The sequence below is a fragment of the Anopheles gambiae genome, chromosome 2 (genome assembly GCF_943734735.2).
Source record: "Anopheles gambiae chromosome 2, idAnoGambNW_F1_1, whole genome shotgun sequence".
In the NCBI taxonomy this organism is placed as follows: Eukaryota; Metazoa; Arthropoda; class Insecta; order Diptera; family Culicidae; genus Anopheles; species Anopheles gambiae.
The window spans coordinates 39,182,221-39,199,444 of record NC_064601.1 but is presented as its reverse complement, the minus strand read 5'-3'; the positions used below and the strand labels follow the sequence as shown (position 1 = coordinate 39,199,444).

Here is a 17,224-nt window from a genome sequence, read left to right as displayed (position 1 = left end):
AATCCGATCCGGCAGCAATTACTCTGCGCCATGCGATGCAACTGCAATTAACGAGCACGTAGTTTAATGTGCACGGGTACCTCGCCCACCAGCGCCCTGTGTTCAATATTTGCTGGAATTTGATCGCTGCAGCAGGTACGCGTATGGGTTCTCGGTACGCGAGCGCATCCAGTGGCAGAATGATTGCCTGCACAATTTGCCCTCCCATGCAACCGATACATAATTGTGGCGTTTTGATGTTTAACTATAACGATGCTAAATCAACATATTATCGAGCAGAGCAATAACGCGCCAAGGACTTTGCCGGCGCGCACGATTTGGTAAGCAATATTATAGCGTTTCACATTTACGAACCGTTTACGTAGCGGAGGACCAACGACGTGGGAACGAGTGTCGATTTCACCGATGAAAATTTTGAGTCGTCGGTGAGCAATCGCTTACACCAGCTCTATCCAGTAATAAGTTATTGATCGGGCAAATGAAATGCAATGTTACAACTGCGGCAGACCGAACGAAGGTTTGCTCGAGTTTTGTCGTCCCAAAATGTCCCTAAAGCAGTTGGTTTGTTTCGTTTGCTTTGCGTTTGACCTCAAAAGAGCTTACTTGTTTGTGTGTGTGTGTGTGTGTGTGTGTGTGTGTGTGTGTGTGTGTGTGTGTGTGTGTGTGTGTGTGTGTGTGTGTGTGTGTGTGTGTGTGTGTGTGTGTGTGTGTGTGTGTGTGTGTGTGTGTGTGTGTGCTGGATCTCATGAAGGAATTCCCCACCGGGAAACAGAAAAGCTTTTAGTCAGTTTTTGTTTCGCCTTTTTTCTGAATCTGTGTAACGTTCAGCAAATCACAAAGAAATAAATCAGCTCCACAATACACCACCACTCAACCTACTTTCGACCGAGCAACCTCCAACTGCAATTGCACCGGAAGCTGCAATTTGTTCATTTGCCGGCAGGTCCGAGTTCATTCCGGGCGCTCGGCATCGCCACTGAATCGCGCGAGAGAACATCTTCGCCCGAAATCTGCTCACCGCCCGAGAGTGAGTGACTCATGAGTGATCGAGAGTCGGTGCGGCTCTGATGGAGTGCTCCGCTCAAAGGACATCCGTACAGCCGCTGGTAGTCGTTCGGAGTGTTCGGTTGTGTGCGGTCGTATGTGCGGTTCCGGGTGTTGCCGGTAAACACAATTTCAAATTTAGGACACCCTTTAGGCAAGGTGTCGCGTCGGATCGTGTCCCGGAACTGTGGTTGAATGTTGGGTGCGTCGGCGTAAGTTTGGTTGGGTCTATAAAAGGTGTAATAAAAGTTAATACCTACACACACACACATATGCACTCAAGCGTGTTCGTGTTTTAGCAAATCTGGCAGTGTATCTCATGTGTGTGTTTGTGTGTCGGTGCTGTCCAGTGGGGAGCCGTTTCGACCGTATCTTTCACGTGCGTTTTTATGGTTCGAATCAACTGTTTTAACCTTTGCCAAATCCCTTAAGACCAATCCGGAAGGGGGGTGGCAGAACCGGGCGAGCTCCGAAGCGGCGCCAAGTGCACAACATTTCCGATCCGTGCGCCGAGTGATTGATGAGTTTTCAACTTCGCTACCATAAGGCGTCAAATTGTGCGGAAACTGTTCGGCAACGTGCGGGCCCTCGGCAAAGGAAAGCGGGGCCAAAAGGCTTGGCTTGTGTTTCGCGCAGTAGCTTGAGCAGCTTCAGCATCCGCTGCCTTGGCCACACCGCGTGTGCCGAGTTATGGATGTAATGGATTATTCACGCTTCACATAGAACGTCTCCATCTTACGACTTATGAAAATAAAACAGAATCGCTGTTTGTGGCAGAATCCCATCGCCAGTGGTGTTGCTGCTGCTGCTGCTAATGCTACTACTGCCGTTTGTTGTTTTTATTTGTCAGCTTTCTAACGGGCTGAGTGCGACCATCGTCGGAACGGTGCTGAAGCGTGCGAAAGGCGTAAGGTACCGGTGAAGGTGAAAGTATGGCGTTTGCTTCCCCGTGTGCGTATGTGTGTGGTTGTTTGTCCGCTACGAAGGTAGAAAAGTTGGCGAATGGAGTGTCATAAATTAAAGTTAGCTTCACGCTTCGCCCATGTGAGCTACACGCCAGTGACTGGTATACCGTGTGTGATATGGTGCGCGTGTGTGTGTTAAATCATGATGTGATCGTCTGCCAGAACACACCACATGGTGTCAGGGTTAACGCGTGTAGCACGAAACAGGAGTGAACAAAACAAAAAAAAAAGAAATGAAAGCCTTTTGCAACGATGTAATAATTCCAGTCACTTGGTGGTTGAAAAATTGCTATTGAAACAGGTGCGGGCCATTCGTATGGTTGCCGGTGATGAGCTTTGATAAGTGGTCGGTGGTTGGTTTTATGCGCTGTGCTCAAACAGACGTGTCGATGGTGGAGAGGAAGCGTGTAGGGTGAGCGGTGCGGATAACATGTCAACCGAGTATAATAGGAGGACACATTGATGGATAGCAAAATGTTGCACGTTATTATTGGATTTATCGTTATTGTTCAACAGGCTGCGGGAGATGACCTAGGTAAGATAACACAATTAACCCTGCTTGTTAGGCATTGTTTCAGGCAAACAGGGTACGGTCTATTCATTTTCACTACATAGATTGTAACCATCATTGAACTCTATATGTATTTTGAACATTTTGGATCGTAAATTAATTAAATTCTATGCAATGTAATTAGGATACTTGTACGTGGCTACATTTTCAACGGAATTTTTGAACAAACAAAAAATAAACTAAATCATACCTCATATTACAGTCGTTGCCACCTAATTTTGGCTCTAAGGCACATATTTTTGACAGTGATAATCAATTTTTGCCTCTAAGGCATCTATTTTTGACTCTAACACACCGATGTTTGCCTGTAAGTCATCAATTATTGACTCTTGTAGGAATCATGATAAGTTTGCAAAGTATTTGAGCAGATTGTTGACAATTGTAATTATAAATCACATAAACAATACAAAAACTGTCTAATTTGATTGTTTTTTGAAAAAAAAAATGAAATTTTATAATTTCTACATCCTTTGTTTACACCGGAATATACAAGTTAACTTTTTTCACTCCATTAAAACTTCCAAACTTGGCAAAACAATTGTTACATTTTAAATTGTATCTATAAAAAATATTCAATACTTAACTTAATTTCAATAATTTCAGAACACACAGTTTCAGAAATTACGTCAAATTTTGTAAATAAATCGATTGACTAACAGTCAAAAATTGATGCCTTAGAGGCAAAAATCATGACACGTTGTCAAAAATTGGAGCCTTCGAGACAAAAATAGGCGATCCAGAGTAAAAATTTAGCGGCAACGACTGTATTGTGATGTAATATTTTTAATGATAGCAGTTTAATAGATATTAAAATGATGTGATGCTTCGTTGAAACTTTCATCTATTGCTTTATCTTGTAATATACTCATATTAATTAGTTTATACTTAAGTAGCAGTTTGAGAAGATTTAAAATATGATTTTTTTCCCATTTGGTTTATGATGGCACTTTTGAATGCTAAATGAATAGTTAATAGTGAATAGTTAATAAACACGTCGTAACAAGTTAAGCTGACACTAACGGTCAGATCGTAGCTTGGAGCACCTATTTGAAACGGTTTATGTTACGGTTATGTTACACAATTGTATTCAACTTAATTTAATAAAATGATCAGTATGAACTAGACTAAATCGATTCAATAAAGTTGTGTTTTAAATACCAAACTTTATATTTGTTCATTAATTATTTAAAATTAATCAAAATTATTATTTTCAGTTATTTTTTTATTATCAAATCGTTTGATCATCGTGGATCATTGTTCAACAAAAAAACCTACCTAACTACATGTTTGAAGTTTTGAAGGTTAGGAGATGGTTTTTTCAGGGCTAAAAGGGTTAATTAATTTAAACTTTTAATTGTGTGGTTAAGATAGACAAGATTTATATTTTTTATTAGGTTTTGTTTAATCCTAAAAATCTTATTGCGAATTAATTAGACTATTTTACCTCAAAACACAAAAAAAAACAAAAACAACCCCGATAATTCGTGCAAACCTGCCAAAGAGTTGATCGTTTGCATGGAAGAGGGGATTAAAAAGACAACAGTACGCTTCATATTTTAACAACCACGTTTCTGTGAAACGGTTCAACCTTGCCGAGATAAGGAAGGGACTTTGCCAAATGCCAGCTGTGCGTTCGATTGATCATGGGCAAGCATATTGAAACATAGGACCCAGGAGCATTACACACTGCCAATGGTGCGTTTTCTAGGGATAGCCTCGTTAATCATGATATCGAACGACAGGAGCGGAATGCGAAATGGTATCGGAAATGAAAGATAGGATATCGTTTACCGAGCTCGCTCGTTTTGCGCCATTTCCTCTCCTTCGTTTCGCAGTCTCCGTTTGGCTGCGCCAAATACTCGCTCTCGATGTTTTTTTTTTCACTTTTTCCACGATCCTCATCGATCCCTCACGCACTCATCTACGCGTGCAACGAAGTATGATGGAGTGGTTTGATATTTTATCGCCACCACCTTTCCGCTGGCAGCGCGTACACTGTTTCACCCTATGAAATAATAACGGGCGGCAAAATGGGAGCCGCGGGAGGGAAATAGAGATGGAGAAATGGATTGAAAGATTGAATATTACACCGCAAACAGGCGCACGATTGTGTACGCGTGTTTGTGTGGGTGGATGTGTGGTAAAAGCTGTTTCCGGTACGGAAGCACGCTTCCACCCCGTAAGCTGTCACATTGGCCCGGCACAATTGCATTATTGATGATGTATTGAAGCTCGTTAGAACATTTTTCGAAACACTTACCGCGACGGTAAGATATTTTTCTCCCGTCCTGCTCGCTCTTCCGCTTCATAAAACAACGTGTCCCGCGCCAGGGACACGCTGCCTTCGCAAGGTCATGTTTCCAACTGGTTTGGCGCCGGCATCGGGTGGCACGGCACGGTGGCGGTGTGTGTGGTCGTCTGTTTGCAGAAAGTGATGATGATAAGGAGCGATTAGCAGGTCAAACAATCGGTACATGGGTGTGGTGTGTGAGATGGAGTCTTTTCTTCTTCGCTTGTTTGTTTTGCCTCCTGCAGCATAGTTACCGTCGCCGAGATATGTTTATGGTACTAATGTTGCGTTTCCACAGCTGCAATATTCCACGTAACCCCCTCCAGCCGGGGCAAACCGCTACATTTACTGGTTTGCCATTTGTGTCACGAGCGTATTCAGCTTGTTTATTTGTTTGCATCATTCTTCTGCGTCATGGTTTGTTAGTGAAGTTCGTCCCGGGAAAAATGTACGGCTTTCACCACAACCGCGATACGTGTACAGAGAATCGTGTTCTTGCTACAGGGATGGCACAGTCCATACAAGACGACATGAGCTGACACACATACGTAAACACACACACATACACGCGACATCAACAGTGGTACAATAAAATGACGATCCAGTGTCATTGCCGGCGGTGGGATGGAGTGACCCCAAAGAGGCGGAAGACAATCGGGATGACGATGGCTCGTAAACATGATACGGCATAGGTAATGTTCCTGATGGTATCTTGTTTGTCCGCTGATGGATCGTGTTGACAAGGATCGTATCAAAATATCAATCAAAATGTAGCTACTCGCGCGAGCCGCAGCAAAACAAGGCAAAGCCCTGCCCTGATCGTATTACGCGGGACGCATGGCGACGGTTTTTGTGATGAAATAAATTGGCCCACTCTAGACCGCCGGCGGGCTGGGTTTTCGCGGAAGCGGGCCTAATTTTACAAGCCCTGGTAATTGAATGCGACACCGAATCTCGGCGGAGCGCCCAATTTGGCGAATTTCCTCTTTTCAATCACCGGATCCGGATCCCCGATCGAACGCACGCTCAGTTCGTCTGGAGAACGTTCCAGAATGTGGCAGGTTCCGGCTCAATGGGAGGCGGAAAAGATGCTGAATGGCCAGTAGCCGTACGGTCATTATTCAATTACCGTCGGTACCACACTATGACCGTATGACATCAATGTTGGTTCGTTTGAAAGCAGAAAAGCATATTTTTCTCATTAGGAGGCCGACGCGTGCTATCTCGCATTTACCGCGCTTCAACACTCCATCCGCTGCGGGTAAGCTTCGGGTGAAAAGTAACAGTGACTTTTGTTCAACTTTTCAGTCCGTTCGCACACGGCTAGCGAATTGCTTTTGCCAGAAGCTGGAGCTCGCTCGCCCACTCCCCCTGTCTCATCAGTCCCTTGTTTCGCGCGGCCATAAATCATCTTCGCATTCGCAGTTGAGCATCGTCGGCTGTAGTGCGCTCGCCGCAGGCCTAATGTCATTTCCAGTGGTCTTGATTGCATAATAATAATATATTCATCTAACTTGTTCCCATCGGTTTAGTTGCGTTTTGAGCGGGCAAGAGGGAACGCTTTTCGGTGTGGCAGTAAACAGGAACGAAAAAAAGTGTAAATATTTGAAAAGTTTTCCCCGCACTTTGCAAGATTGCACGACTTGCCCCTCTTGTCGGGCCAGCATTCCAATTCCACGTGCTGGGGAGGGGGGGGGGGGGGGGGGAGATTTTTGAGAAAGTTAGTACACCGGCACTAGACAGGCTCGACCGCAAGCCTGCCAGCGGGGGATAGGCTAGGGCGTAAAATAAATATAATATATTGCTCGTGCGAAGCTACAACGTCACCGTACCGTGCTTCCGGCGGCTTCGTGACCCGAAGACGCACTCCACTCCACTCCTAACGACAGTAAAATATGCGCACTCTCGGACGGCGAACAACTTAAAGTGGGATGAAAAATTCATAGACTACCATTTGCCAACACGCCCGGGATCGTTAGGGCAGGTTTTGATCGATTGGTAGCAGCGCTAGCAACGGCGACGGGCCAATCTGGATGCCGTTGCCGATCGTTATTTAACGATGGACGGAAAAGTTTTTCAATTGTCCAATGTTTAGGCGTGGGGTACGGGCCAATGAACGATTTGGAGTACACGGGCTTTTGATGTAAAGTTCTCTGGTATATGTGAGCCATCAATAAAGGTGATTTAATTGTATACTGTGCAAGAAAGGAACAGCATCCTATTTAAGGGTGTTTTGTAAACTGTTTAGTAAACATATTTAACAATGCGTGAAGCCTTTCATTTAGTTCCTGTGTCATAATTGTATTTGTTGCTTTTGTAGTGTGGTGAACTAGTGAGCATGAATCGGCTTCTAAATTTAATCGATCACCTCATTTTGTTTCAATAATTTCTTTTTTATTTTTTTTAAATCCTTTTTATTATTCTGTTAACTAGCGAGCTGGAAGCTCCAATCAGATGTTTTTCAATTTAGACAATATGACAGTTTATTGTTATCTATTATTTTTATATTTGGTGAAACTTTTTATTTTAATATAGACCATATTTCATATACACTGCTTCCAATGTTACACTTTTTATTATGATGCTCAATGATAACAACAAAAAAGGAAAAAATACTTCAATGAGATATTTTGCGCAATCAACTAATTTCAAAATGAAATTTTCAATTATTTTTTATTAGAGCAACAACCTTTGTTAGCCTCTATCACTAATAGGATAGGCTATCAGTGACATATTTGATTACAAATAGCAGGTTAGTTAGTACTACGTATGGCGAACGCGATACTTACGGAACTTGAAACCAAAAATTGATATTTGGCGTCTCAAATTTTTCAAACCTTTATATGAAAACTACATATCGACATAACGAGAGTTTTCGAAACACATATGTTCATTCCTATGATAAATTCCATACCATAAGGCATATGACAGTGATCTGAAAAGTACGGTTCTCTTTTTAAAACCATCAGGCATTTCCAACAAATATGTTTGCTTAACTTATCAAGAAGGCTTCAATGGAAGTAACTTGGTATTTTCATAAAATGCAGCTCAGTATTCTGGAAAGTTTGCCAGAACCTTAGCAAAAGGTTAATAAATTGCATCGACTTATTCTACAACAAATGATACTAATTCTCTCATCAAATATGGCATCATTTTTTTAGCCTTCATTTTAAAGTTTAGTTGATACGTGTACACTTGAAATTATATTGCCTTTTCTTATTTTCTCAGAATTTGTTTTCTTGTTTATGATTGCAATTACGTGCCTGGCCTTTTATGTACACCAAAAACATAAAAGTTATTGTTTAGTGTCAAAAAATACATACGAAATGTTAAAACTGAGAGGTTTTGGCGACAAAATACTTAAGAACACTTGGACTTTTCCAATGTCTTTATGTCATACTTAGTACATTGATATTTACTATAGCCCAAAGATCTGCAGGATCGATAAAGTTCATCAATATTTTTACCAGAATTACACTTGGATCATTCCTGAATCGATATTTTTATTACTGAATTCTAAACACTAAGCACCGCATGTGATACGGAGCATCGTACCAGGGCGTGTCTTTTAAAAGAAAGCGAGAATATTTTATTTGAACTGACTTAAGTTTATTACCACAGACAGTATATAGATTATGAATAAGAGCACCTTATTATAGAATAACACTCAAGTACAGAACAGACACTCTGTAAAAGCAAACATTTTATGTGTTGAAATTGTACATTTTCTAATAAAAACAGATAAAAATTAACACAATTTCGCAGGTTAAGCCTAAATGAGAGCTTGAAATTAAATTGGATAAGAATTACTGAAAATACATTGCTGTCACATGTTTAAAGTAAATTTTAGCCACTCTGTTTAAATTAAATATAAATTTACTTTTTGTATAGTTATTCTCAAATCAAAAGTTTATTAATAATTATACTATTAAATCTCACTGATCTTCTTCACTTTTTGAAGTGAAAATTTTGCTCATAAATTTCAACCGTTACAATGTAAAATATTGCTCATGAATGATAGCTTTTATTTTTCATCGTTTCCATCATATTTATAAAGCTTCACCATCACAACAAAGACCATAAACATTATCCAATTTTATCTTCTATTCATGTTTGTGACTTCTTTGCAGGGCTTCTGTCTAGCACGCTGCGTGCGTTCCGTACAATTTGTTGCGACGATGAGCTGCTCACTCTGTCGTGCCCGATCGGTACCAGCATTTCCGTGGAGCTCGTACAGTATGGAGCGAAAGGTAGGTGATCTGCACGCGTTACGTGTCTTATCGTGCAAATGGTAGCCAAGAACATACCGTACATCAGGTGCATTCCAATCACGATAGGTGATCAACTTTATTCACTTTGTCGATGACTTTTTTTTGTCCTTATCACTGAACGCAACGAATGCTCTGCTCTGTCCAACCAGAAAGCAACGATACGCTCCAGTGCGCGTACAGCGAGCTGGACAGCTCCTATTACGTGCCCGAGCCGACTCCACCCGCCCTAAGTACGATTGACTTCTCGGTGCCGGTCCCAGTAAATGCAACGACCGTTACGCCCACGGCAACGATGGCAGGCACCGAGCTGGCTACGAACGATACGCTGACCACGGTGGAGCGTCCGAAAGACAAATGCACCCCCCTTTATGTACTGCAGGTATGTAATATGAACACTTTTCCTACCACTGCTTTGCTGTCAGCTTGCGGAAAATACCATCGACAACATACTAACCATCAATGTCGGGTGAAAACACAGACCAGTACAGGCGACAAAATGCTATCGAGAAACGAATCCACACACAAATGAAACACGCATCGAAAAAAGAACGCACCCCACACGGATGGACATTCTTCATCATTGAACACGTGTTACCCCTTTTCTCCCTCTCCATGCAGTACTCGATCCTGCAGACGGTCGTCGAAGCGTGTCAGAAGAAACGACGCTGTCGGATACAGGCCACACCGAAGAACTTTGCCACCGCACCCTGCCCCGGCATCCATCGTATGGTGGAGGTCAATCACAAATGTCGTCCATGTAAGTGATCGGCCACGCGTACAGTACCATTGGCTGAGGCCGTTACGCTGCTCAGCATCCCGCCAATGCCAGTCGTCCGAGAAATGGCATCGGTTTCGCGTTTGAACTTTCTTCGGTCGTTTCGCATTTCATGTTACTGAAAAATAAACCTACTCTACTTTTCCTTCTCCCTTTCGCCCCATCCCCTTTTCGGTCAACGGAACATCGTCCGGACTTATCGGACTGAACAGTCGAATTTCGCAGTCTGGTATCGTGCGAAAAGGACATCGTGCGGTTGACGTGCGGTCAGTACACCCGCATAGCGATTTACAGCGCCACCTACGGTCGAACCGCGTACGAAAGCTCGCACTGCTCGCAAACGGCCGCCTCAAAGGAACAAAGTAAGTGATACAAAACTCTCAAACACACACACAAACACACATATAGGTTGAACTTTCGAGAGAACCCTTATATCAATCAAACCTTTGACAGTCTACCCAATTTCAAACCATACCGATCCCATACTAAATGACCTCTTTTTACCATTACATACACTCCCAAACTGTTGCCAGCCTGTCTGTCCGAGCACACGAGCCTGACGCTGACGGAGATCTGCCAAGGTCGGCGTAAGTGCACGGTGGCGGTGGAAAGCTCCACCTTCGGCAACCCATGTCCGGAGAATATCCGGGTCTACCTGAAAGTAATCTACGCCTGTGGTAAGTGTCCCTAGGTGAAGCCGTTTGAAATGTGAGCCCGCCAGTGGTTTCTTTGTGCCCGAAACTGATTTCACAAAACTTTGTCATGGTTCGTGCTCTTCACGCGCGCCCCAACGCAAACAAAACTTCCAAAACTCCACCAGTGTCGAGGAACGTGTTCCGTGAGCGGTACATCACACCGCTGGAGGATGACGAACAGGACGAGCGGCCGTACGAGTCGAACGAGCTGTACGACGAGGAGCTGACGCCGGCACCGAACCAGATCGAGGGCTCGGCCATCGGCAAGGGTGTCGGCACCAACCACAACAAGTACGCCGGCAGCAGTGGCGAGTCGGCGGTCAAGGCGGAAAATATAGTCACATTCAACAAGGACGGTAAGTTGCGCACGATGAGCTTTTGCGGGCGGTACGGCGGCACACTGCCAAACCGTCTGAAGCGTGCTGCTGACTCACGCTCGTTACCATCACAAATTAACGCTCTGCCTTTGGTTTGCATGCGGTGCGGCCGGGCTGCTCCTTTATGTCCACCAGCCGGCACAGACAGCTCCGCTGGAAGTGACTACTCTTCGCTGCTCGATGACGGACACCTGCTGATTGTCAGTGTCGCGGTACTGTTCTTCTGCTGCGTCTGCCTGTCGTTCGGGGCGCTGGTCGCGTACAAGATGAAGCTGTTCCAGTCGGGCAACAATCGGTGCATCAAGGCGTCCGAGTCTACGGACAGCCATTCGACACCGTCCAGCTACCGGGGACCGAGCGAGGACTTCGATCTGGTCGAATGCATGCCGGACACGATGGACGCCATGGCGGTGAAGGCGGTTGAGGTGAGCTTGATCAAATGTTTGTCTCGCTTGGGTGTATTGGTTGGATCGAGAACTCAAACTGTTGCCTGTGGGTAGGGTTTATTTTGCATTGACAACTTTTGTCAGAGGCCCAGCAGTAGTAGTACTTGATTGTGTACGTAATTGGTCATCTTCTTGGTAGAGTATAATGATATGCGAGCTGAAAGATACTTCACGTACGGCTAGAAGCATACAGGGTTTCCCACGATATATTGGTTGGTTCCCATCAATTTTTGGTGGATTCCCATATTTTTTTGGTGCGTTCCCACGATTTTTTGGTCGTTTCCCAGAATTTTTTGGTCTAATTGTATTGATATCCAATCGGAAAATACCAATAAATTATAGGATCGAACCAAAAATCTATGGGATACAACCAAAAAATCGTGGGAACGCACCAAAAAATCATGGGAACTGACCAATAAATCGTGGGAAACCCTGTATTGATGTATTATATTAGAGGTATTTTTGATACTGTTTTGAGGAGCCGGTCTGGTGGTACAGTCGTCAACTCGTACGAGATAACAACATGCCCGTCATGGGTTCAAGCCCCGAATAGACCGTGCTCCCATACGTAGGACTGACTATCCTGCTATGGTAACAATAAGTCACTGAAAGCCAAGCTCACCTCACTAGTGGGTACAAAGGCAGGCCTTGACCGACATCGGTTGTTGTGCCAAAGAAGAAGAAGAAGAGATTTTTGATACTATTTTCGTCTAATCTAACAGTAAAATCCTAGAGGTGCAATTGTAACCTGCCTATTTTAATGCATACACTGACATTTTGGTATTCTCAAAAATTAAGAACAACAAGGCAATTAAATTTAAAGTATTTGTAGTGAAAAAAAAACAATAAGTGCATAGTTTGAAAGTCACTAGTAGCGTTAAAAACATGAATTTCCTTGAAAAACAAGTTCAAACTGGATTTTTTTTTGCAATTAGTTGCAAATTGGCATCCTTAAAGTAGAGTATCTATTCAATAGGGAAACACTTTTACTTTAAACGGCTTAAAGCGAGTATGTAAATGATAACAATCTTATCTCCAATGGACACCTAGATACACTTCTTGTACTGAAAATCATATCATTATTCGAATGAATTTCGTATGCATTCCATCACTTGAAATTGCGTCCTAATCGTATTACAACATGCGCAAACTCAACCACATTCATTTGCATAGCAAACGTGTTATTTAAATACTTTAAGGACAGTTATACCTTCTATCGTGAAATATTCACCACTCATACGCTCGGGCCTATCTTTGCCCCGGCTTACGTTGGTGCTGTTGGCATAAATCAAGCTTACCGTATTTCCGAGCCTCTATCACACCGATCGTACATCATACCGGCCCGACAGTGCACACAATTCAATTGCACCTGGGACGTAGGCTGGCTCTTGCCGGGCAATCTTACTTTGCATCGGCCCCGTACGTTCGTCGCTGTCCTTTGTCCCATTTTTAGTCCGATTCATCGTCATTGCAGTATACTTTGTGCGTGTTCGGTTTGTTGGTAGAGCAAAAGAAATCGCCTTCGTTTCCGATTGGTTCCCCATCTCCCGTATTCTCTCCTTCCCGAGCCTTATCGCTAATTCTACTGTTCCGCATGTGTACACGTGTGTCTGTGTGTGTGGGATTGTCATTTTTTTCTGTTTGATTTTTCTTTCGCACTGCAGCAACCGCCGCCACCGCAAACGTTCGTGCAACCGGTCGTCGCATCCGCACCGGTCGCTCACCATTCAACCATCCTGCCCGCGTTCAAGTTTGCCGAGCCGCGCGGCGGAAGTCTGTCGCAAATATCGACCACCATGTTCATCCTGCCGAACTACCTAATGGCGGGCCCGCTGCCCGGCACCCTGTCCAACCGGCGCCCCAAGGATGCCCAGGGCTCACCGCTGCAATCAGGTGACAATCTCACCATCACACTCGCCACCACCGACATCCCCGGCAGCAGCAGCAGCAACATCAACGGTAACACCCCGCCCATAACAAGCAAGATGGAGGCGCCCAGCCCGGTGTACTATTCGCAACATCTGCAGCCCCACCAGCACCACCAGCAGCAGCACGTGCCGTACGGTGTGAGCACCTCCTGTGGCCAGTGCACGACGCTCGGATGGCAGCCGGTATCCGGCGGTGTTATTGGTGGTGGCACAGCTGCCGGCCCGATCTATGGTGGAAAGCTGCTGCCGGTGGAAAACGCGCCCAGTGGCACCACGAGCAAAACGTCACACCCGTATCATCGCAATCAATCATTAAAATCGTCTGCCGGTGAGCCGGAAGGCCGTCCGGACGAAGGGCCAGCAGCTGACGGTGGCACCGGTGCGGCAGACGGTGGACTGCGGCTGGTGGGACCGGGGACTACCCTAACACAGTCGCATCCTTTTTTATGGCTGGGCTTGAAAATCGGGCTGATGTAAAGCTGTAGGGTAAAGCTGTCAAGATCGACCTGTGCGATAGTTTATCGTGCAGCGTTTTAAACCTTATTGGCGGTGCCTCAAACGGTGGCACCCTGTCCCATTTTGCCTCGGTTTCGTCATCTTTCCGACCCGAACCCATTCGGTTTGGCTCATCCCCCTGGACCTCCGCTCATGCCGTTACACCCGACACCACTGTAGATACTTTACAAACGTACCACTAAAAAGTAGATACCCTCATCCTGTGGATTTTTTTTTTGTATTGTTTTCTTCTCTCTCGCTTCCCCTTTTTTACTAACGCCAGCTTGACAGCTTTACCCGTAAGCACGCCCGTAACAACTTTATCGGCGATTTGTCGCAATGAAACGTAACGAAGCCGGAATCGAATCTTGGTTTCGCCAAACACAGCCTAGGGATTGCTAGGTAAATGGAACGGAAGGCAGAGATAGAAACCGAAGAGAGAAGAAGAGAAGGCAAGTCAAACGAAACCAAATAACGTAACACTAGAGACATAGTAACAAATTGTGAATTTTACCGAGGCGCTTGTACAAATTGCTAACCCTCCTCCGGTCCCCGTGGAAGTACCGAGGCTTCGTTCGACGGAATTTTTAGATTGTGAAAAGCGTTGTGAAACTGTGCCGCTGGCATGAGAGGAGCGCTACGTACAGCGCGCAAGCTGCGGATGGAACCAGTTGACGTGCAGCCTGATTAGTTATCGGCAATACAATTTCGCAGCATACGTGGACTCATGGCTCTATCATATAGAGCAATCAGCAATCTGAAATGCCCGACATTTGTGGAGATTTGTTCGTTTCTTTTATTTCGTTTGAATGCAGAGTTGTTGAGTGAAAAACTGCTCTTCCGTAAAGTTGATTTAAGTATTCCCAGAGCGTCGAAATGTAAAAAAATGGCCCACGAAAAACTCATTTTATATTATTTGTTCCTAGTCTAGTGAAGTCGTAAATGTAAAAGAAAACGAGAGCACATCTAGTGTAAATATACAACTTACATCACTGTTCAACGAACTGGCGCATGTTTTGCTTTCTTGTAAATGGCATTTTAACTTTCCTTTCCAATTAGCTACCCTACGGCGCTGTGGTAAGTATGGCCAATAGGAAACATTGTATTAAACAGTTTAACTTTTTTTATACCTTTCCACGGACACTGTAGTTAAGGCCGCTCTAGAGACAGCATCGTCAGTTACTGTGGCTTGATGAGCTGTTGGTACTTTTTGCCTTTTCTTGCTGCAGCAAAATAGTTCATTAAGCCAAAGTGCTTTTAAGCGAATGACCTAATTAATACGGCACACGGCAAAACACGATGGTGCCATAATGATGCTGCATTCAATTACAGGAGATGTAGAATGTAACATTGCAGTTTCTTAAGCATCCAACCAGTTTGAAATAAAAATTTCAAACTTGCGTAATTAATTGGACTTAATCAAACGAAGCCGCTTACCGAACATTCATATCAAGCGCTCCCTAGCGGCATGCTTTCAAATGTCTCATCCACCTCATCGTTGCAATCATTCAGTGTTCAGTGTCCTGTGTCCTTTCTGTCGAATGCCGTACCTAACCGTACTAGATAACACTTCAACAGCACTGCCAGCTGGAAACAACATTACGTGTAGCGCTGCAGACCATTTTTCCTGTTTCACATTTCAACAATGCCGGTGCCACCGTCATCCTATCGCATTCTTCATAGAAAACAGCCTTTTTGCACCCTTCTGTCATCGCTGGTATGTAAGAGCCAGACCAGCAACTAACCAGCTGCACGCGTCCAGTTTGTCGTTGCGTGGAGCATCAAAGCTGCTTACATTTTAGCTGTCGTATCGCGCGTGCATTCACGTGCTCGATGGGCGCCAGTGTGGCTTGACAGCATGTGGCGAAGTGTGTGATGATTTTTTTGTATACATACTACTATTGTACAATGGCGCAATGGGATAAAAAAGCGCCCTGAGTGATTGTATTTTTGCAATCATGAAACTTCATCAACAGGATAGGTTGGTAGCTACGATACGGCGTTTCTGAACACAGGCGGGTTTTAACACAGAAGTTGTCTCGTAGAAACGTTCTCTGTGGTTTTATGAGTATGTCAGTTTTTAAATGGCTTTGAAACGATGGCCGTCTATTAGGGGTTTCAAAACATTCATTTCGTAGCACTGTAGATTTTACTGCAGCTGTACATTTTGTTCATCATGCTACATGTACTGTAAAGGAGAAAAAAAAATAGATTTATAGTATCGTGTTTTAAAACAACTTCACAGAAAAAGGATTATTTCCCGGGATTAAAAGTAAAGTTCATGCGGATAAAATATTTTCACAGGTGAGATGAAAGCATACCTTCGTATACAACTAGGCCGATGAATGATGGAAGTATTCCTGCGTACTTCAAACAAATTACATTTTACAAAATCCATGCCAAAACCACCCATAACTTGTTTAAAACTTCAAATATGGTTAAAAAAGCTATTTTGAAGGAGCAGAAAACATATGAACACATATCATCAAATAGCATGCATTATAAATCTATACAAATCCTAATTTGATCATTTATTTGATGAATTATTTAGATAGACTGTAAATCTTAACATTTGTTAAATAGTATACGTAAATAAATGATTTTTTTTAAATATTCCAATGAAAAATAAAGATACACTGAAAACGTAACCGAAAACCGACTTAGGGCTGCAACTGCCTGTTCAACTGTTTGTTTTAAGCTCTCTTCTAATGATATCCTCAGATATGAAGCCTAATGCATCGCTCACTTTACCAAATCGCTCTCCAAAACCATCACAGATAAAAATGGCGCTCTCCCTACGTGCTTTCAACCAGCTTCGGATGGGGAAGTAAACAATACCACTGCTAATGGAACTTCATTCTTTCGTCAAACATTTCGCATCCTCCAGCATCCTTTCCTTCCATCAATTTGGCACGCGGTGCCAGCAGTATGTACGCGACAGAGTAAATGTTGTGTGTCGAAAAGCTGAAGTGTAGCCACAAACACATGTCCCCCCAAGGATTAGTGCCGGATGTGTGACTAGCCAAGCGCAAAGCCCATCAGAAAAACAAAACACAAAACATAAAAAAACCAACCCAAGTCACGTTGTCTCCCAATGCGCTGGTGGGTGATTTCACTGCCCAGCGGCCAACCTAGCTATGGTGGGGTTATTTAGACAACAGCCATTTGGCTCTTGGGTCCCGGGCTCGTAACGGCTCTCCAAAAACGCCGGCTTCGGTAGGACACCCACCGAGCACAAGGACACATTATGAGTGTGTTTAATTCTTCCTCGCTTCCATTACAGCAAATCAACGTCCGGCATAAATGGACGCGGCACATGAACGGGCCAGCAAACTTCCGCTATCAGCTGAACAAATAGCAAGCGCCT

The 17,224-nt window shown here is 44.0% G+C and overlaps 1 protein-coding gene across 6 annotated transcripts; it reads left to right on the top strand.

Moving 5' to 3' along the window:
• The first annotated feature begins 1,094 nt into the window (after positions 1-1,094).
• On the top strand, positions 1,095-14,861 carry LOC133391366 (uncharacterized). 6 transcript variants are annotated; one of them, XM_061645162.1, is made up of 10 exons: positions 1,099-1,256; positions 1,895-2,544; positions 9,001-9,120; positions 9,291-9,520; positions 9,760-9,898; positions 10,129-10,278; positions 10,450-10,593; positions 10,737-10,967; positions 11,124-11,413; positions 13,099-14,861. In XM_061645162.1, the coding sequence occupies exons 2-10, from the start codon at positions 2,472-2,474 to the stop codon at positions 13,837-13,839; spliced, it is 2,118 nt and encodes a 705-aa protein (XP_061501146.1). In that variant the 5' UTR covers positions 1,099-1,256; positions 1,895-2,471; the 3' UTR covers positions 13,840-14,861. The 6 variants fall into 6 exon arrangements, with proteins under 6 accessions (XP_061501145.1, XP_061501146.1, XP_061501149.1 ...); XM_061645165.1 differs by having other exon boundaries at positions 1,100-1,256; positions 2,311-2,544; XM_061645163.1 differs by having other exon boundaries at positions 1,101-1,246.
• The last annotated feature ends 2,363 nt before the right edge of the window (positions 14,862-17,224 follow it).